The sequence below is a fragment of the Pollachius pollachius genome (assembly GCF_949987615.1).
Source record: "Pollachius pollachius genome assembly, chromosome: 19".
Lineage (NCBI taxonomy): Eukaryota > Metazoa > Chordata > Actinopteri > Gadiformes > Gadidae > Pollachius > Pollachius pollachius.
The window spans coordinates 17,722,601-17,738,716 of NC_136952.1; the positions used below are offsets into that span (position 1 = coordinate 17,722,601).

Below are 16,116 nucleotides of genomic sequence, written 5' to 3' on the forward strand. Positions count from 1 at the left end.
TAATGATTCAACGTATTTTAAAATGTGGGTCTTGCCTATAGTCCTCAGGAAAAAAACTATGCATCAACTTTTTGTTTAAACAGTTAACCTGTTATTTGCGTGCCACAAAACAGTGGTTTAGCATAGCTTCCTTTAAATTGTGGTTAAATATAAATGAACATTCATAACAGGAGTGTGAAGGCATCAGGTGGGACACCAAAGACATAATATCTTTGATTGTTTCATCTTTCGATCACACAATTAATCTGTAAATGGCAGTTATTGTGTTTATCTCGTATACTGAACAATTCTAATTCTAATCAAAAGGACCGCCTATGTTTGGAAAATAAAAGTTAAAGGATTTAAATGGAAAGATGGTGCATGTTAGTAGTGTTTTGTTGAGGAATGGGCTAATACAGTAAGGCTGTTTTTTCCAACTAACTTCTCTTGGGGAATCATGTTGCAAGAAAGTATTTACCTTGTTTAATTTTCCATAAAGTCAAGTGATATCTACAAAAGTACCAGGAAATCAGTACCGAAAACGTGTTAAGGAGGGGATTTATGACACAGAAGTACACAGAAGTAGGCCTAGGCTAAACATTCAAACCCCATGACAAAGAATTGGTAAAATCATTTCAATTCAAGCTGAGGAACAATGAAACCAAAAGGCGACGGTGAGGGGGAGTTAGTTCATGAGATGAGCCTCCAGACTAGAAGAGGTTCACATCTTCCCCAGGTCGTTGAGTTAGTTGATGAGACAAGCCTCTCAGACTAGAAGAGGTTCACTATCTTCTTCAGGTCGTTGCGTCTCCACAGAGGAAGCCGGTTGAACTCCTGGAAGTTCATCTCAAACACTTTGTAGAAGGAGTCCGGAGAAAGATAGCGCTTAAAGAGAATCAGAGAGAGATGAAAGATACAAGTTCAATAGATTGAAGGATACTTGAAGGTTACATTTATTAATGAGGAGCATTTTTTTTTTTTTCATGAACAAAACTGTTGAACTCATCGTTACCTCGAGTCTCGTCCTGTCTACGTTCTTTGGGAGTTTGGCCCGCCCTCTAGGGGTGACAGCCAGTACTTCATAAGGGTACACCTGGTTAATTATCGGTTGTAAAAAAGAAAGACACAAACCCAACATAACATGACAAAACCCAGATACTGAAAGTTTAACATCAAGTGTGTTTTTATGTGTGTGTGTGTGTGTGTGTGTGTGTGTGTGTGTGTGTGTGTGTGTGTGTGTGTGTGTGTGTGTGTGTGTGTGTTTGACTCAAGCATTACAACATGTTGTTTCGAGGATGTAGGGTATCAAAAGCAACTGAAAATATTTGTGCCCCTGCAATGTATTTTATAAATGCGGAAACAAATAAAGACATTGAAATGTGTGTGTGTGTGTGTGTGTGTGTGTGTGTGTGTGTGTGTGTGTGTGTGTGTGTGTGTGTGTGTGTGTGTGTGTGTGTGTGTGTGTGTGTGTGTGTGCGTGTAGTACTGCACTGTACTCCAGCAATCAGCAGGTTGAGGTAAGAAGTAATGAATTGTAGTAGAATATTGTAGTATTTCTATAGTAGCAGTACTTGCACAGTGTTGACATTGACATTTAGGGCATTTAGCAGACTCTTTTATCCAAAGCGGCTTACAGCTGTTCATAAACACATTGACACACCAATGGCAGAGTCAACCACACAGGGCGACAGCCAGCTCGCCAGGAGCACGTAGTGGGAGGTGTGTGTAAGAGTTGTAGTAGAGTACTGCAGTAGTACTACAGTAGTAGCAGTGTTGAGGTAAGAGTTGAAGTTGGGTGTTGCAGTAGTACTACAGTAGTACTACAGTAGTAGCAGTGTTGAGATAAGAGTTGTGGTAGAGTACTGCAGTAATACTACAGTAGTAGCAGTGTTGAGGTAAGAGTTGTGGTAGAGTACTGCAGTAGTACTACAGTAGTACTACAGTAGTAGCAGTGTTGAGGTAAGAGTTGTGGTAGAGTACTGCAGTAATACTACAGTAGTAGCAGTGTTGAGGTAGGAGTTGTGGTAGAGTACTGCAGTAGTACTACAGTAGTACTACAGTAGTAGCAGTGTTGAGGTAAGAGTTGTGGTAGAGTACTGCAGTGGTACTACAGTAGTTGCAGTGTTGAGGTAAGAGTTGTGGTAGAGTACTGCAGTAGTACTACAGTAGTAGCAGTGTTGAGGTAGGAGTTGTGGTAGAGTACTGCAGTAGTACTACAGTAGTACTACAGTAGTAGCAGTGTTGAGGTAAGAGTTGTGGTAGAGTACTGCAGTGGTACTACAGTAGTTGCAGTGTTGAGGTAAGAGTTGTGGTAGAGTACTGAGTACTACGGTAGTACTCACAGTGTTTTCCAGGAGGTTGGGCAGGGACAGGCCACGGTCCAGCTGTGAGAACGCAGGTTGGCTCAGCTACACGCCGAGCAGGGATAGTATGTTAGCATTACCTTGAACAGCCAATGGGAACACTTGGGTTTGAAGTACCATGTCCAGGTACCACTTAGGATCTCTCACCTCGGAACCTGGTAGAGACAAACAGATGGAGAGGAGGGAAACTGTTAGTATCATCTACACTGGAATACAACCTTTATACTCTGTACATTGAACTTAATGCAGTCTTCTATACCCACTACAGTAGTACTAAACGTCTTCTATACTCCTCTATTGTCCTTATTTTTTTTTACTGCTACTTGCTGTGTGGACACTAGCCAAGTTGGGTTTGACTACACTGAATACATTTTTATTTTTCCAAACCATTATTTTTCCATTTGACGAGAACATTGAACTTACAAGTTCACTTTAGCAGTTAGCATTTTTTTTCCTTCTTTGTTATTATTCTGGGCCTAGTTAATATCATGTATACGTTATTTTGGGAACAACAAATATATGATCAACTTGATAAACCTGTTTTTATTTGCTATTATGTTGTTTGCCTACTCTGATAAATGTATGGCATGGTTTTGTAATTGCAACAACTTAATTTATGTATTTGTTTATTAATTAAAGAATATATGCATGATTTATTTATCTTCCCCAGTTGGATTCCCCTATTCCAGCATCTCACCAGTAGTTCCATCCGTTGCGTATCCATACTGGTGGTATGGATATCCATACTGCTTCATCATCACACATGAAAGAAGACAGGTAAACATCAAGAGGTTAGTTTGTTACCTGCATTAGCATGCATTTCCAGGGTTTCTGTGTGTTTTAAAGGAAAGTAAGTAGCATAGTTTATTTAAAATATGTCTATTTTTTCTAGTAATTTCTTCTAATTTCTGTGGTGCAACGTGCAAGACCTAAGAACTCATATGAGTTCTACGTGACTTAAAGACAAACGCTAGAGTTAGGGAGAGTGTGTGTGGTTATGTATGTGGGTGTGTGTGTGTGTGTGTGTGTGTGTGTGTGTGTGTGTGTGTGTGTGTGTGTGTGTGTGTGTGTGTGTGTGTGTGTGTGTGTGTGTGTGTGTGTGTGTGCGTGTGTGTGTGTGTGTGTGTGTTTATATGTGTGTGTGTGTGTGTGTGTGCCCCTGGTTCATACCTGACAGAAGAAGCCGCTGTGGCGGCCGTGGCCAGGCAGAGAGGAGGTCTGGTAGGCAGCTTGAGGCGTGTCTACAGGAGAACCAACAATCAACCCCTAGTAGTTTACCTTTAAGCCCTAATGGATGACCTTTAATCCTGCAAGAGGACCTTTAATCCTGTGACACAAGCTCTGGCATTCAACCCTACACTTGATTTAGTTAGGAAACCCAGATAGGCCTTCATGTCCTGAGGAGCAGGTAGGGGTTAGGGAGTCTTCCATCTCTGCCAAGCCTACAGGTTCACAACTCAATTCAATTCTTATTTTTTGTTATACATTTACATATTATTATATTACATATACATATATTTTATTGAATGTATGTGGAGAATGGAGTTAAACAATTTAACCATACCCAGACTAGCCTGAAAAACACATACCCACATGCCATCAAACCACCCACCGATACACACACCTATCGACAAACACACACACACACACACACACACACACACACACACACACACACACACACACACACACACACACTTGTGTGTGAGAGCTTACCATGCTGTTTGTAAATGGGGGGCTTCATGTACAGGTTGTCTTGATGTTCTGCAGAGGAAGGTTTAAAGAAGGAAGTAAGATCCACAAGCAGGAGACATCTGCTTTTAAATGTGCTGGGCCACAACAGCCTGGGGCTGCAGCACCTCAATCAGCAGAACTCATTGTCCCTTTTTTCAGGTGTTTATTTCCTGTCCCTGTCGGGCAGTGTGGCTCCCCATAGGAACACGTCTAAATCATGGTCCGAGTTCAGATGACAGGTGTCCGCTACTCCTATTCTAAACTTGTCTCGTCTTATTCAGCAGCTCTGAGGAGTAGGAGAGCAATGAGTCGTCCACAATAAACCATTCATAGACTAACTTTACAGCAATGGATTGACTTGCAAAGGGGTAGTTTCTTCCAGAGAGACGTTCTAGTTCAGAAACATTTAAATGGAGTAAATACCTGCAGTATAATATTTTGATAGTGAAGGTTTAAACCTAAGTATTATTAAGGGTATTCAGTTATGAATACAGTAATGGTATCTCTTGATGGAGACATTAAAGGGCAACTATTTTTACCAGCAGGTGTGATGTTGGTAAGCCATTACAAGATATTTAAAATGTATTTAATGTATTTCAATTTAAATGAACGAGGATTTCTATATTCTACATTAAGAAGGGGATTGCTTGTAATAGCTTATCAACTCGGTGGTCAGATATGGGACCCTTTAACATGAAAAGTGCACTGAAAAGTGAAAGGGAGTAAGAAGGTGGAGAAAGAGAGAGAAGAGGAATGAATGGGAGCTAGCCAAGCTAGGTTAGCTCGCCGCAGATAAGAAGCTCTGGCACTTCAGGTGGACGTCCTCAGAGGTTAGGAGAGGGACAAGAGGAGATGAACCAAGAAGGAGGAAGGGGAGGGGCTTACCTGCACTTATAGGGAGAAAGTGGTCAGAAAAGGGGGAGGAGAACCGGGAGCCTGACAGAAAGGAAGTTACGCCTGTCAATCTCTCCCAGGAAGAGGAAGAGGAAGACAACGAGGAGGAGGAAGAGGAGGAGGAGGAGGAGGAGGAGAAAAAGTAGAAAAAGAGATGGAGAGAAGATCGAAGTAAGGGGAGGGGAGTAGTCACCTCATCAGGAATAACTCCTAAATCCTTCACCAAGATTAAAGATCACACACAAACACACACACACACACACACACACACACACACGCACACAAGCCTATATTTTGTCTAGCCTGGTTTGTTTGTTTTATCTCCAAAGGTTCAATAAAATTTGCAAACCTACTGATAAAAGAAAGTAGTGGCTTACTAATCTTGTGTTTTGATTTTCTATTGCCAATAATATGTTATGATTTTTCTCATGGCAACTTGTTAATCTTCTTTTAAAGCAGAATCATGTGCACGGTGATGATGAGTGATCTCACCTGGTCGGTGGAAGTGCTGTGGGGAGACACTTGGGGTGTAGCTGTGACGGTGGATAGATCCCGGCCCCATGCTCCTCCGCCCTCTCTCAGGAGAGACCTTCACAACACACCCCCATCAGCACACACCGTAGACCTTCACAACACACCCCCATCAGCACACACTGTAGACCTTTACAACACACCCCCATCAGCACACACTGTAGACCTTCACAACACACCTATACTGTAGACCTGAACTCATCTAGACCTCTAGTCACATACTGTAGACCTGAACCCATCTAGACCCCTAGTCACATACTGTAGACCTGAACCCATCTAGACCTCTAGTCACATACTGTAGACCTGAACCCATCTAGACCTCTAGTCACATACTGTAGACCTGAACCCATCTAGACCTCTAGTCACATACTGTAGACCTGAACCCATCTAGACCTCTAGTCACATACTGTAGACCTGAACCCATCTGGACCTCTAGTCACATACTGTAGACCTGAACCCATCTAGACCTCTAGTCACATACTGTAGACCTGAACCCATCTAGACCTCTAGCCACATACTGTAGACCTGAACCCATCTAGACCTCTAGTCACATACTGTAGACCTGAACCCATCTAGACCTCTAGTCACATACTGTAGACCTGAACCCATCTAGACCTCTAGTCACATACTGTAGACCTGAACCCATCTAGACCTCTAGTCACATACTGTAGACCTGAACCCATCTAGACCTCTAGTCACATACTGTAGACCTGAACCCATCTAGACCTCTAGCCATATACTGTAGACCTTTACTGATCTAGACCTCAAGTCACATACTGTAGACCTTTAGAGATCGGTTAGGGTTACCTTAACTACTAAATATAGCTTTATGTGTCTGCTCTATCTATTCCTAGAACATGAAATACTTTAAACCTTACCTCAAAAAGAGGAAGAGAGGAAACTCCTGCTGACTGATACTAAACAGAAGGAAAGAGGAGATGTTGAACGAATATGTTACCGAGAAGCTTAACTCTCTATCGGATGTGCCTCACATAGCCAGAGAAGACAAAAGTGCTCAGTCCTTTCGCCAACATTTCCTTTGTATTTAGAAGAAAAATTCTAATTTCTCAATTAAAAATATAATTCATCCCTCTATCAAGGATCCTCATCCCTCCACCATTATGGAAGGACCTACTGGCACCTAACACAATACAGGCCAGGTCACCTTACACCACACATGCCAATACAGGACACCTTACACAATAAAGGCCAGTACAGGACACTGTAGTTGATCTGCAACCTCACGGTTTAAAGGTGTCTGCTGAATGACCAAAGTTAAGTAAGGGAAGTTGCATGGGGATGGCTGAGGGGCGTACCTGAGCTGGGAGGGGCCGATCCTGCTTGGAGGGCTGGTGGCTCTTGGTCTCATGGAAGGTGCCGTAAGAGAGCAAGTCCGGGCTATCGATGTCAAAGATGGCCTTGACTCTCGGGAGGGCGGCTAAGTCTCGGTAATCAACCACCTGGTCGTCTACTTTAGCCTGGGGTTCGAGGAGAGGGAGGGAGTGGATGGTAGGGGTTAGGGTGAGGGTTCAAAGGTCACTATGAGGAAATTCCGTTTTCTTTCTCCCATGGATACATCGTCAAGCAGAATCCTGGAACTGGACGGAATGTGTTGCTGTTTATGCTAATCTACTGACTCCAAACACAGACACTCTTACTTTACCGCAAGAATATCTAAACAACAAATCATCAACAGCCAAAACTGGGACTTTACTGCCGAATGCTGTCCCTGAGATTCATGGTTGTCAGGATGGTCTGGTGGATTAAAGAAGGCTAACCAGGAAAACTAGGATTCTACTGGGATTATAGTTTATCTGGATGCTGACATTCAGATGAGATGTGGTAGGTTTATTGGGCTTCACTCGAATTCAATTTGATGTATCTAGATTTGTACACTGTACACTACACCAGTGGTTTACTGGTTTAAAGAGGTTCCAGTGGTTCTGGTAAGGCAGCCATTTTTTTAGAGGAAAACATCTAGTGTGTAGCTGTTTATCTCTTTCATTAGAAGAAATTAGTGTTCCCGCAATCCTTCAAGGTAGCTGCAAGAAGGGTGTTTGGATTTAAATATGTAAGGCAAAAGTATATATAAAGTCTTTAAATTCATTATTTCTGTTGTTCTTTCTACATGCTAAGTGGTGTCTAAGTGGCTTCTGTGGTTCAATCGGGGGATGGGGGAGAATGTTCAGAAGGGGGGGTCCTGTGTGGATGAAGGACAGATGAAGATCACAAAATCAGCCCTGATGTTTCGGCTTTTAGGAAGAGAAGTAAACAAGCCAGAGTTAGACAGGCCATAGGCAGGTTACAACAACATTACAGTGAGTACAAATTTAAACAAATACACAAGTAAAAAAGGACACAATATTTTACACAACAAGGCAGACGTGTTCACAGTTCTGGTCTGCCTTGAGCCGTTGTTTGAGATGGATCTTAAAGTTGGATCAGTAGGGTGCTGCTGACGGCACAGTTTGTCTCTATGTGGCCCCTCACAGTCCTCTATTGGTGGCCCTGGGGCCAATGCCCGTGTTAGCCCTGTTTAATAAATAATTTAAAGGAGGTGTGGTAAGCCCATTGAAAGCCTTAAACATAAAAGCAGCATACCATACTTTAAGAAAATGAAGCTGCAGTTTGTTGTATCCTAATTTATGAACCAAAACCGTCGCTGAGGCTTACTTTTCGGAGCAGTTCATAGGCCGATTTTGCAAACACAGACTTCAAAGATCAAAATCTGCAACGTTTTCAGTGAATTGAGTTTGAGTGACAAAACATGAGGTAACTAATGCCGTCACAATGATAAGCCTATATGCTCATCTACATTAGAGAGCAAGAAGATCACCTTGTAAAGAGATAAACATTGGCATCACCTCATAAACTATTAAAAAACAAGGAAGACAGTTTTCCACATCGTGCTATCAGTTCATGAGCGGTCATTCAAGGCCTCTGCGTCTAAACTAATTGCTTGCAAAATGAACGGTTTCAATGTTGAAACAAAAAGTTGTTGCCGCAACGAAAAAACGTTTAAAATGTTGTTAAATGTTGTTAAATGTTGTTAAATGAAATGGTGTGTTCTGCTGCTAAAAGCTTCTAGATCATTATTTTTTCATTTAATAGTACTGATGTTCACTTCTACAATCATATAATAGTTCTAAGTATTGACTTTTATATTTCCATGTGTTCTGATGTATGATCTGTTGTGATGGTGGTCAGTGTCAGCAGGGTTACTGGTGGTCCTGTATTGTGGGATGCCAGTGTGTTGGATGGTCAGTGTCAGCAGGGTTACTGGTGGTCCTGTATTGTGGGATGCCAGTGTGTTGGATGGTCAGTGTCAGCAGGGTTACTGGTGGTCCTGTATTGTGGGATGCCAGTGTGTTGGATGGTCAGTGTCAGCAGGGTTACTGGTGGTCCTGTATTGTGGGATGCCGGTGTGTTGGATGGTCAGTGTCAGCAGGGTTACTGGTGGTCCTGTATTGTGGGATGCCAGTGTGTTGGATGGTCAGTGTCAGCAGGGTTACTGGTGGTCCTGTATTGTGGGATGCCAGTGTGTTGGATGGTCAGTGTCAGCAGGGTTGGATGTGGTCCTCTAGTGTACCGCTCTACTCCTCACTTACGTAGATGGAGTGACCGGGGGAGGTGGCCACAGTGGAGCCCGGCCGGGATGAGAGGCTCTCCGTCGAAGACCTGGTCGCCTGCGGGGAGAAACAGCCAGGAAACCAGGTTGAAGACAGAGGAAAGCCTCTGCTTCTGTCCTACCAATGGACGTGTTTCTAGGAGAACATAGATTGACTTAGGCCCGGAGACTGATACCTGATTCATTCTCTGAAATTGCATAAATGTTAATTATGGTTGGACTTCTCAATCAGGAAAACATGTCAGTTTTATGTATGTCTTTACCCCTCTCCTCCCTATACCCCTCTCCTCCCTATACCCCTCTCCTCCCTCCTCCCTATACCCCTCTCCTCCCTCCTCCCTATACCCCTCTCCTCCCTCCTCCCTTTACCCCTCTGCTCCCTCCTCCCTCTGCTCCCTCCTCCCTATACCCCTCTCCTCCCTATACCCCTCTCCTCCCTCCTCCCTTTACCCCTCTCCTCCCTCCTCCCTATACCCCTCTCCTCCCTCCTCCCTATACCCCTCTCCTCCCTATACCCCTCTCCTCCCTACACCCCTCTCCTCCCTCCTCCCTTTACCCCTCTCCTCCCTCCTCCCTTTACCCCTCTCCTCCCTCCTCCCTATACCCCTCTCCTCCCTCCTCCCTTTACCCCTCTCCTCCCTCCTCCCTATACCCCTCTCCTCCCTCCTCCCTTTACCCCTCTCCTCCCTCCTCCCTTTACCCCTCTGCTCCCTCCTCCCTTTACCTCTCTGCTCCCTCCTCCCTTTACCCCTCTCCTCCCTCCTCCCTTTACCCCTCTCCTCCCTCCTCCCTATACCCCTCTCCTCCCTCCTCCCTTTACCCCTCTCCTCCCTCCTCCCTTTACCCCTCTGCTCCCTCCTCCCTTTACCCCTCTCCTCCCTCCTCCCTTTACCCCTCTCCTCCCTCCTCCCTTTACCCCTCTGCTCCCTCCTCCCTTTACCTCTCTGCTCCCTCCTCCCTTTACCCCTCTCCTCCCTCCTCCCTTTACCCCTCTCCTCCCTCCTCCCTTTACCCCTCTCCTCCCTCCTCCCTATACCCCTCTCCTCCCTCCTCCCTTTACCCCTCTCCTCCCTCCTCCCTATACCCCTCTCCTCCCTCCTCCCTTTACCCCTCTCCTCCCTCCTCCCTTTACCCCTCTGCTCCCTCCTCCCTTTACCTCTCTGCTCCCTCCTCCCTTTACCCCTCTCCTCCCTCCTCCCTTTACCCCTCTCCTCCCTCCTCCCTATACCCCTCTCCTCCCTCCTCCCTTTACCCCTCTCCTCCCTCCTCCCTTTACCCCTCTGCTCCCTCCTCCCTTTACCCCTCTCCTCCCTCCTCCCTTTACCCCTCTCCTCCCTCCTCCCTTTACCCCTCTGCTCCCTCCTCCCTTTACCTCTCTGCTCCCTCCTCCCTATTCTTCTCCCAGCCATTGAGAAGTGTTGCATTCATGCTCCTGTGATTGACAAGCAACATGAATTCCCCAAACCAATCAAGGAAGAGATGTTCTGATTGGTCAGACATTAATTTGACAGCACGCAGTCAAGCAGAAAACATATATCAATGAAATCAATAGTTTTATCTCATGGTGTCGTATTTCTAACTGTACCACATAATTATGGATCCCACCACAGGGCCCGCCCACGCTGTTCAGATTCATGCTGTGATTGGCTGGTGGCGCAACTATAGAGAAGGTTAAGTTTAGGTAGCTTAGAGATTGTTAAGCCTATGTATTAGGTCACAGAAGGTTAAGTGGTACAGTTATAAGGTTAGAGGAGGTTAAGTGGATTAGGTGCTAGGTTAGAGGTGGCTAGTTTAGGTATTAGGTGAGAGATAGTTGTAACTTATGTACAAAACTGGCCAGCCCATCACTGCAAGATTCTGGGCAGCACGGGCGGAGCTCATCCAGACCTGGTATGGCTCTATAACCACCACCGTCCCACCCTCCTGAGTCCTGAGGTATTTAACATGCTCAAAGGGAAGGACATGGATAAGGACAAGAGCTTTTTTCTTTTTTTTTGTATTTAAAGATTTATTTTTGATGACAGAAAGTATGACAGAAAGGTATGGGAAAGAGAGGGGAAGACATGCAGACACCAAGGGACCATGGGCAGGAATCTAACCCCGGTCGCTGTGGTAAGGACTGGGACTTAATGGTACACACTCTACCCAGTTAGCCGCCCGGGGCGCCCCAATAGAGATTTTTAATGAGACTTTAAGTTGTTGTTCTCAGTTGATCTCAATATAAGAAGGCACACACTCACTTCATATGCAAACCAAATTCTCTGTATTGATGACCTGCTAGTTATGCATTACTATGCTAGCTATGATCACCTTCTAATTAGCAGCTAGTTAGCCTGGCAGTTGGTTCTCTGGTCAATGTGGTCACAAGCAAACAAATCATTGTACATGCCATGTTGTGGAACCCGGGCACTGTTAATGCCTTGCTCTACTAGTTGAGCTAGACAGGGAAGGGAACCCCTAACCCTGGCACTGTTAATGAATTGCTCTACTAGACAGGGAAGGGAACCCCTAACCCTGGCACAGTTAATGACTTGCTCTACTAGACAGGGAAGGGAACCCCTAACCCTGGCACTGTTAATGACTTGCTCTACTAGACAGGGAAGGGAACCCCTAACCCAGGCACAGTTAATTACTTGCTTTACTAGACAGGGAAGGGAACCCCTAACCCTGGCAGTGTTAATGCCTTGCTCTACTAGACAGGGAATGGAACCCCTAACCCTGGCAGTGTTAATGATTGCTCTACTATACAGGGAATGGAACCCTTAACCCTGGCATTGTTAATGCCTTGCGAGAGCTCCGGTTCCCCAGAACAAAGAACACACAAGGGCGTCGTTCTCCAGAACACAGAACACAAGAACGTGCCGGTTCTCCAGAACACAGGACACACAAGGCTGCCGGTGTCAAACATGCAAACCGACACCAACAACATGCAAAACCAACACCCTCACCCTTACGGGTGACAGTAACAGGCCACATGAGGGTGAAGGTGCCCTGCTCAGAGGTACCTAAACCCTGCCCAGGAGGAATGGTGGACGATCCATCCTGCTACCACCAATCTGCTCTGGTTCACCAGCCACAGCAGCATGAATCATTGCTATCTTTGGTTTTGCAAGGCATAAGCAGGCAGAGGCTAGCTAGCTAGTTAGCCATGCTACTACCATGCTAACACAGAGTTACTAGCCAGGGTTGACCTGTAGTTCAGACGGGGGGAAGAGGTAATGGAGACAGGGGGTTGTGGACCTCTAGGAGGGAAGAGCAGAGACACCAGACACTTCTTAACCTCTCATTATAAAAGAAGGCCTCTGATCACGTATCATACTAGCATGACACTCATACAGTGAACTGTGAAGGGTCCATGGTAAATAAACAATAAAGTAAACTCAAATATGAATTAACATAGACTATTGCCCCACGTTTTAGGAGTTGGATTAGGAATTAAACTGAATTTATAACAAAGGGTTAAATTAAGGTTGTAACTAGGGTGTAAACAATGGTTTAATTAAGGGTGTAAATAAGGGTTGAATGAAGGGTGTAACTAGGTGTCAGACAGGTGTCAGACAGGTGTCAGACAGGTGTCAGACAGGTGTCAGGCAGGTGTGTGGAACTGACCCTGGAGCGGCTGTCTCCACTGCTGCTGCTCCTGCAGTTGGGGTGCCACATGACGGAGGCTGAGGAGAGGAGGGGTAGATCACATTAGGGTCTCGGTTCAGCTCCCTGGGGCCTACTAGGACTCTCCTAATCAAGTGTCAACACAGCGTCTAACAGTGACCTATGGGGAACTCACATACATCATACATCATGTCATAAGGGCTGCCTTGCTCAAGGATGCCTTGAGGATCACACCAACGTTGGTGTGAGAGAGACATGCTCTCAAATGTTTGTCTCTCTCACCTTGTAGGAACATCTCTTCTCCTTCTCTGAAGAGAAGGTCACATCTGCAGCATTGAGCACAGCTTGGGTGGAAGTGTCGATCTCCAGCCTGAAACCCAGTGAAGATGAACAACATCAACATAACACTCCTAGTGACATCACTATGCGTCCAGCTGCAGTGTACTGGACATGGACTTGTTAACATGAGGGTTCTGTGAACTAGAGGGAGCTTCTTGTTATTCTAGGTTTCTCTGGAGGTTCTTAGAGGTAAGGTCCCGCATCTGAAAACATTTTCGAGTTCTTCTTCTGTGATAGAGCTCTTCAGCAACATGATGACATCACTGCAATGTGCTGATGTCATCTCTGCCCGGCCCTCTGAAGACATGCTGAAAGAATGAGCGACCATTCCCCCAGTGGTCTGGTTGTCATGGAAACATACAGACTTTCATTCTCTGGTCCGGTTGTTGTTCTGTGTGTGTGTGTGTGTGTGTGTGTGTGTGTGTGTGTGTGTGTGTGTGTGTGTGTGTGTGTGTGTGTGTGCGTCTGTTTGTGTGTGTCTGTGTGTTTTGTTTTAACACCTACAAACAGACGCACACATTCACACATACACACACACAGACACACACACCTACACACACACACACACACACACACACGTACATATATTTTAAAAAGTGTGAAATGGACATCATATTGTTGTACTAGATGACTTGTGGCTACAGTAAAGCAGCTGCCAGCTAAGGTCTACTCAATCACCACCACTTCACTCTTCTTATCATTCATATGTTCTCATATTATTACATAGGAAGACATGAGAAAGTTCTTACCTCTGCTCATTTCACTCCAACCACCCTTCCTAGTGCTCCTCTGGCTCCTCTCTCTCTACCTCCTCTCTTGTGGTGGTCTCTCTCTGTTCCTCCCTGCCTCCCCAGCCCTCTTCTATCTCCACAAACTACTCCCCTCACTCCCCTGCTCACTCTCTCCCTGCTGATCTATCTCTCACTATTCCTCCCTGCCTCGCCCCTCTTCTTTCTCCCTCCCTCCCAGCCTTACTATCTCTCTCTCTCTCTCTCTCTCTCTCTCTCTCTCTCTCTCTCTCTCTCTCTCTCTCTCTCTCTCTCTCCATCTATCTCTCTCCCAGCCTTACTCTACCTCTCTCTCTCCCTCCCAGCCTTACTCTCCCCCTCTCTCCCTCTACCTCAGCCTTACTCTCCCCCTCTCTCCCTCACCCCCAGCCTTCCTCTCTCCCTCCCGGCCTCTTTATCCATCTCTCCCTTCCTCCTCTCAGACAGGCTGAGAGAGATCGATATAGAGGGAGGGGAGAGGAGAGCAAGAGAGAGAGAGACAGAGAGACCCTCCCTCTCTGTAGGGACTCTCCAACCAGATGTTTCCACACACACACACACACACACACACACACACACACACACACACACACACACACACACACACACACATACTTCATCTTTTGAATTCTAGTGAAGCTAACATTAATTGTAAATAATTTATCACAGTGTACGCCTCAACAAATTCTTATTACAGGATAAGCAGAGGAACTGTAAAACCAACATGCGCTACTTCCTTGTGTTGGTTCTCTTCCTAGTAGATATGGACCAGACAGTGTGTTGATTCTCTTCTCTAGAATGTTCTCTGCTTTGTCCTCTAAGCCTACCATGTCCACTGAAATGATTTCTAGAATGATAACGAGAATGACCACATCTTTGGAAGGTTCTCTAGAAAGTGAAACATAAAGCCATCTTCTCTTAAATGTTCTCTAGAAAGTGAACTATAAAGCTGTCTTTTCTGCAATGTTCTCTATAAATTGAACTACAATGTTCTCTTCTCTGGAATGTTCTCTAGAATGTTAAAGTACATTTTCTCAGAATGTCCTCACCTCTAAAACCTTTCCCATGATGAACTGATTACAGGCGTCACACTGGACCCCAAACTGGACCTGGTAGTCTCTCTCACAGTAGGGCAGTCCGTTTCTGAAACATAGCAGAGTGATAGCAGAGAAGAGAACTGCTTTTAAAGCTGGATTAATTTGGATTCAACTCATTTTAAAAGCATTTTTTTAGTGTCCGAGAAACAAGTGATGCTTCCATGCCACCCCTTGAGTTTGAGTGGCCAGCCAGGAGAGACAGGGCGACGGACACCCCCTACCTGCTGATGTACTCCCCAGTCAGCAGGCGGTGGCAGGTGGAGCACTTGAAGCAGCCCAGGTGCCACTGGCCCTCCAGCGCTAGCAGAGCCTGGCCGTTCTTTATGTCCATCCCACAGCCCACACAATCTGCACACACACACACACACGCACACACGCACACACACACACACACACACACACACACACACACACACACACACACACACACACACACACACACACACACACATACACAGACACAAACACACACACAAACTCACACACACATGTATGCACACACACAGTTGGAGAAGGAGTAGTTATTGCTATGGTTACTAATTGTTATGATGTTATTGTTTCTATGGTGACTCACAGTTGAATAAGGAGTAGTTATTGCTATGGTTACTAATTGTTATGATGTTATTGTTTCTATGGTGACTCACAGTTGGAGAAGATGTGATATTGCTATGGTTACTAATTTTTATGCTATTGTCGTTGCTATGGGGACTCACTGTTGGAGAAGGTGTTATTGCTATGGTAACTTCCTGTTGGAGAGGGAGTTTTTGCTATGGTAACTTACTGTTGGAGAAGGAGGTGTCATTGGAGACGGAGGGGTGGGGCTGGATACAGCAGTGCTGACACAGACACTCCTTCCTGTTGAAGGTGACACGTTCACCGGTGGGAAATGGACGTCTGGAGCACACAGCCACAACACAAACAACCTCAACATTATGTTAGCGCAATAACATCTGACATAACGCTATGTTAACACATTAACATCGGACACAACGTTATGTTATCCCATTAACATCTGACACAACGTTATGTTAACACATTAACATCTGACACAACGTTATGTTAAAACATTAACATCTGTTACAACGTTATGTTAACACATTAACATCTGACACAACGCTATGTTAACACATTGACATCTGATACAACGTTATGCTAACACAACTGGCACAACCACA

At 45.2% G+C, this 16,116-nt stretch overlaps 1 protein-coding gene across 1 annotated transcript in view; it reads right to left on the reverse strand.

The window, feature by feature from the left end:
* Window positions 1–750: 750 nt before the first annotated feature.
* The window catches only part of LOC307090700 (actin-binding LIM protein 1-like), a gene marked incomplete at both ends in the record, with an annotated part of 34,022 nt that continues 18,656 nt past the window's right edge, over window positions 751–16,116 (reverse strand). Inside the window, 17 exon segments of the mRNA XM_079757451.1 lie at window positions 751–864; window positions 992–1,072; window positions 2,322–2,387; window positions 2,490–2,497; window positions 3,040–3,091; window positions 3,513–3,583; window positions 4,059–4,106; window positions 4,962–5,033; window positions 5,463–5,559; window positions 6,380–6,418; window positions 6,818–6,979; window positions 9,110–9,187; window positions 12,739–12,797; window positions 13,021–13,108; window positions 14,894–14,987; window positions 15,163–15,289; window positions 15,723–15,835. Of these exon segments, the coding sequence (XP_079613577.1) occupies window positions 751–864; window positions 992–1,072; window positions 2,322–2,387; window positions 2,490–2,497; window positions 3,040–3,091; window positions 3,513–3,583; window positions 4,059–4,106; window positions 4,962–5,033; window positions 5,463–5,559; window positions 6,380–6,418; window positions 6,818–6,979; window positions 9,110–9,187; window positions 12,739–12,797; window positions 13,021–13,108; window positions 14,894–14,987; window positions 15,163–15,289; window positions 15,723–15,835 (1,369 nt within the window).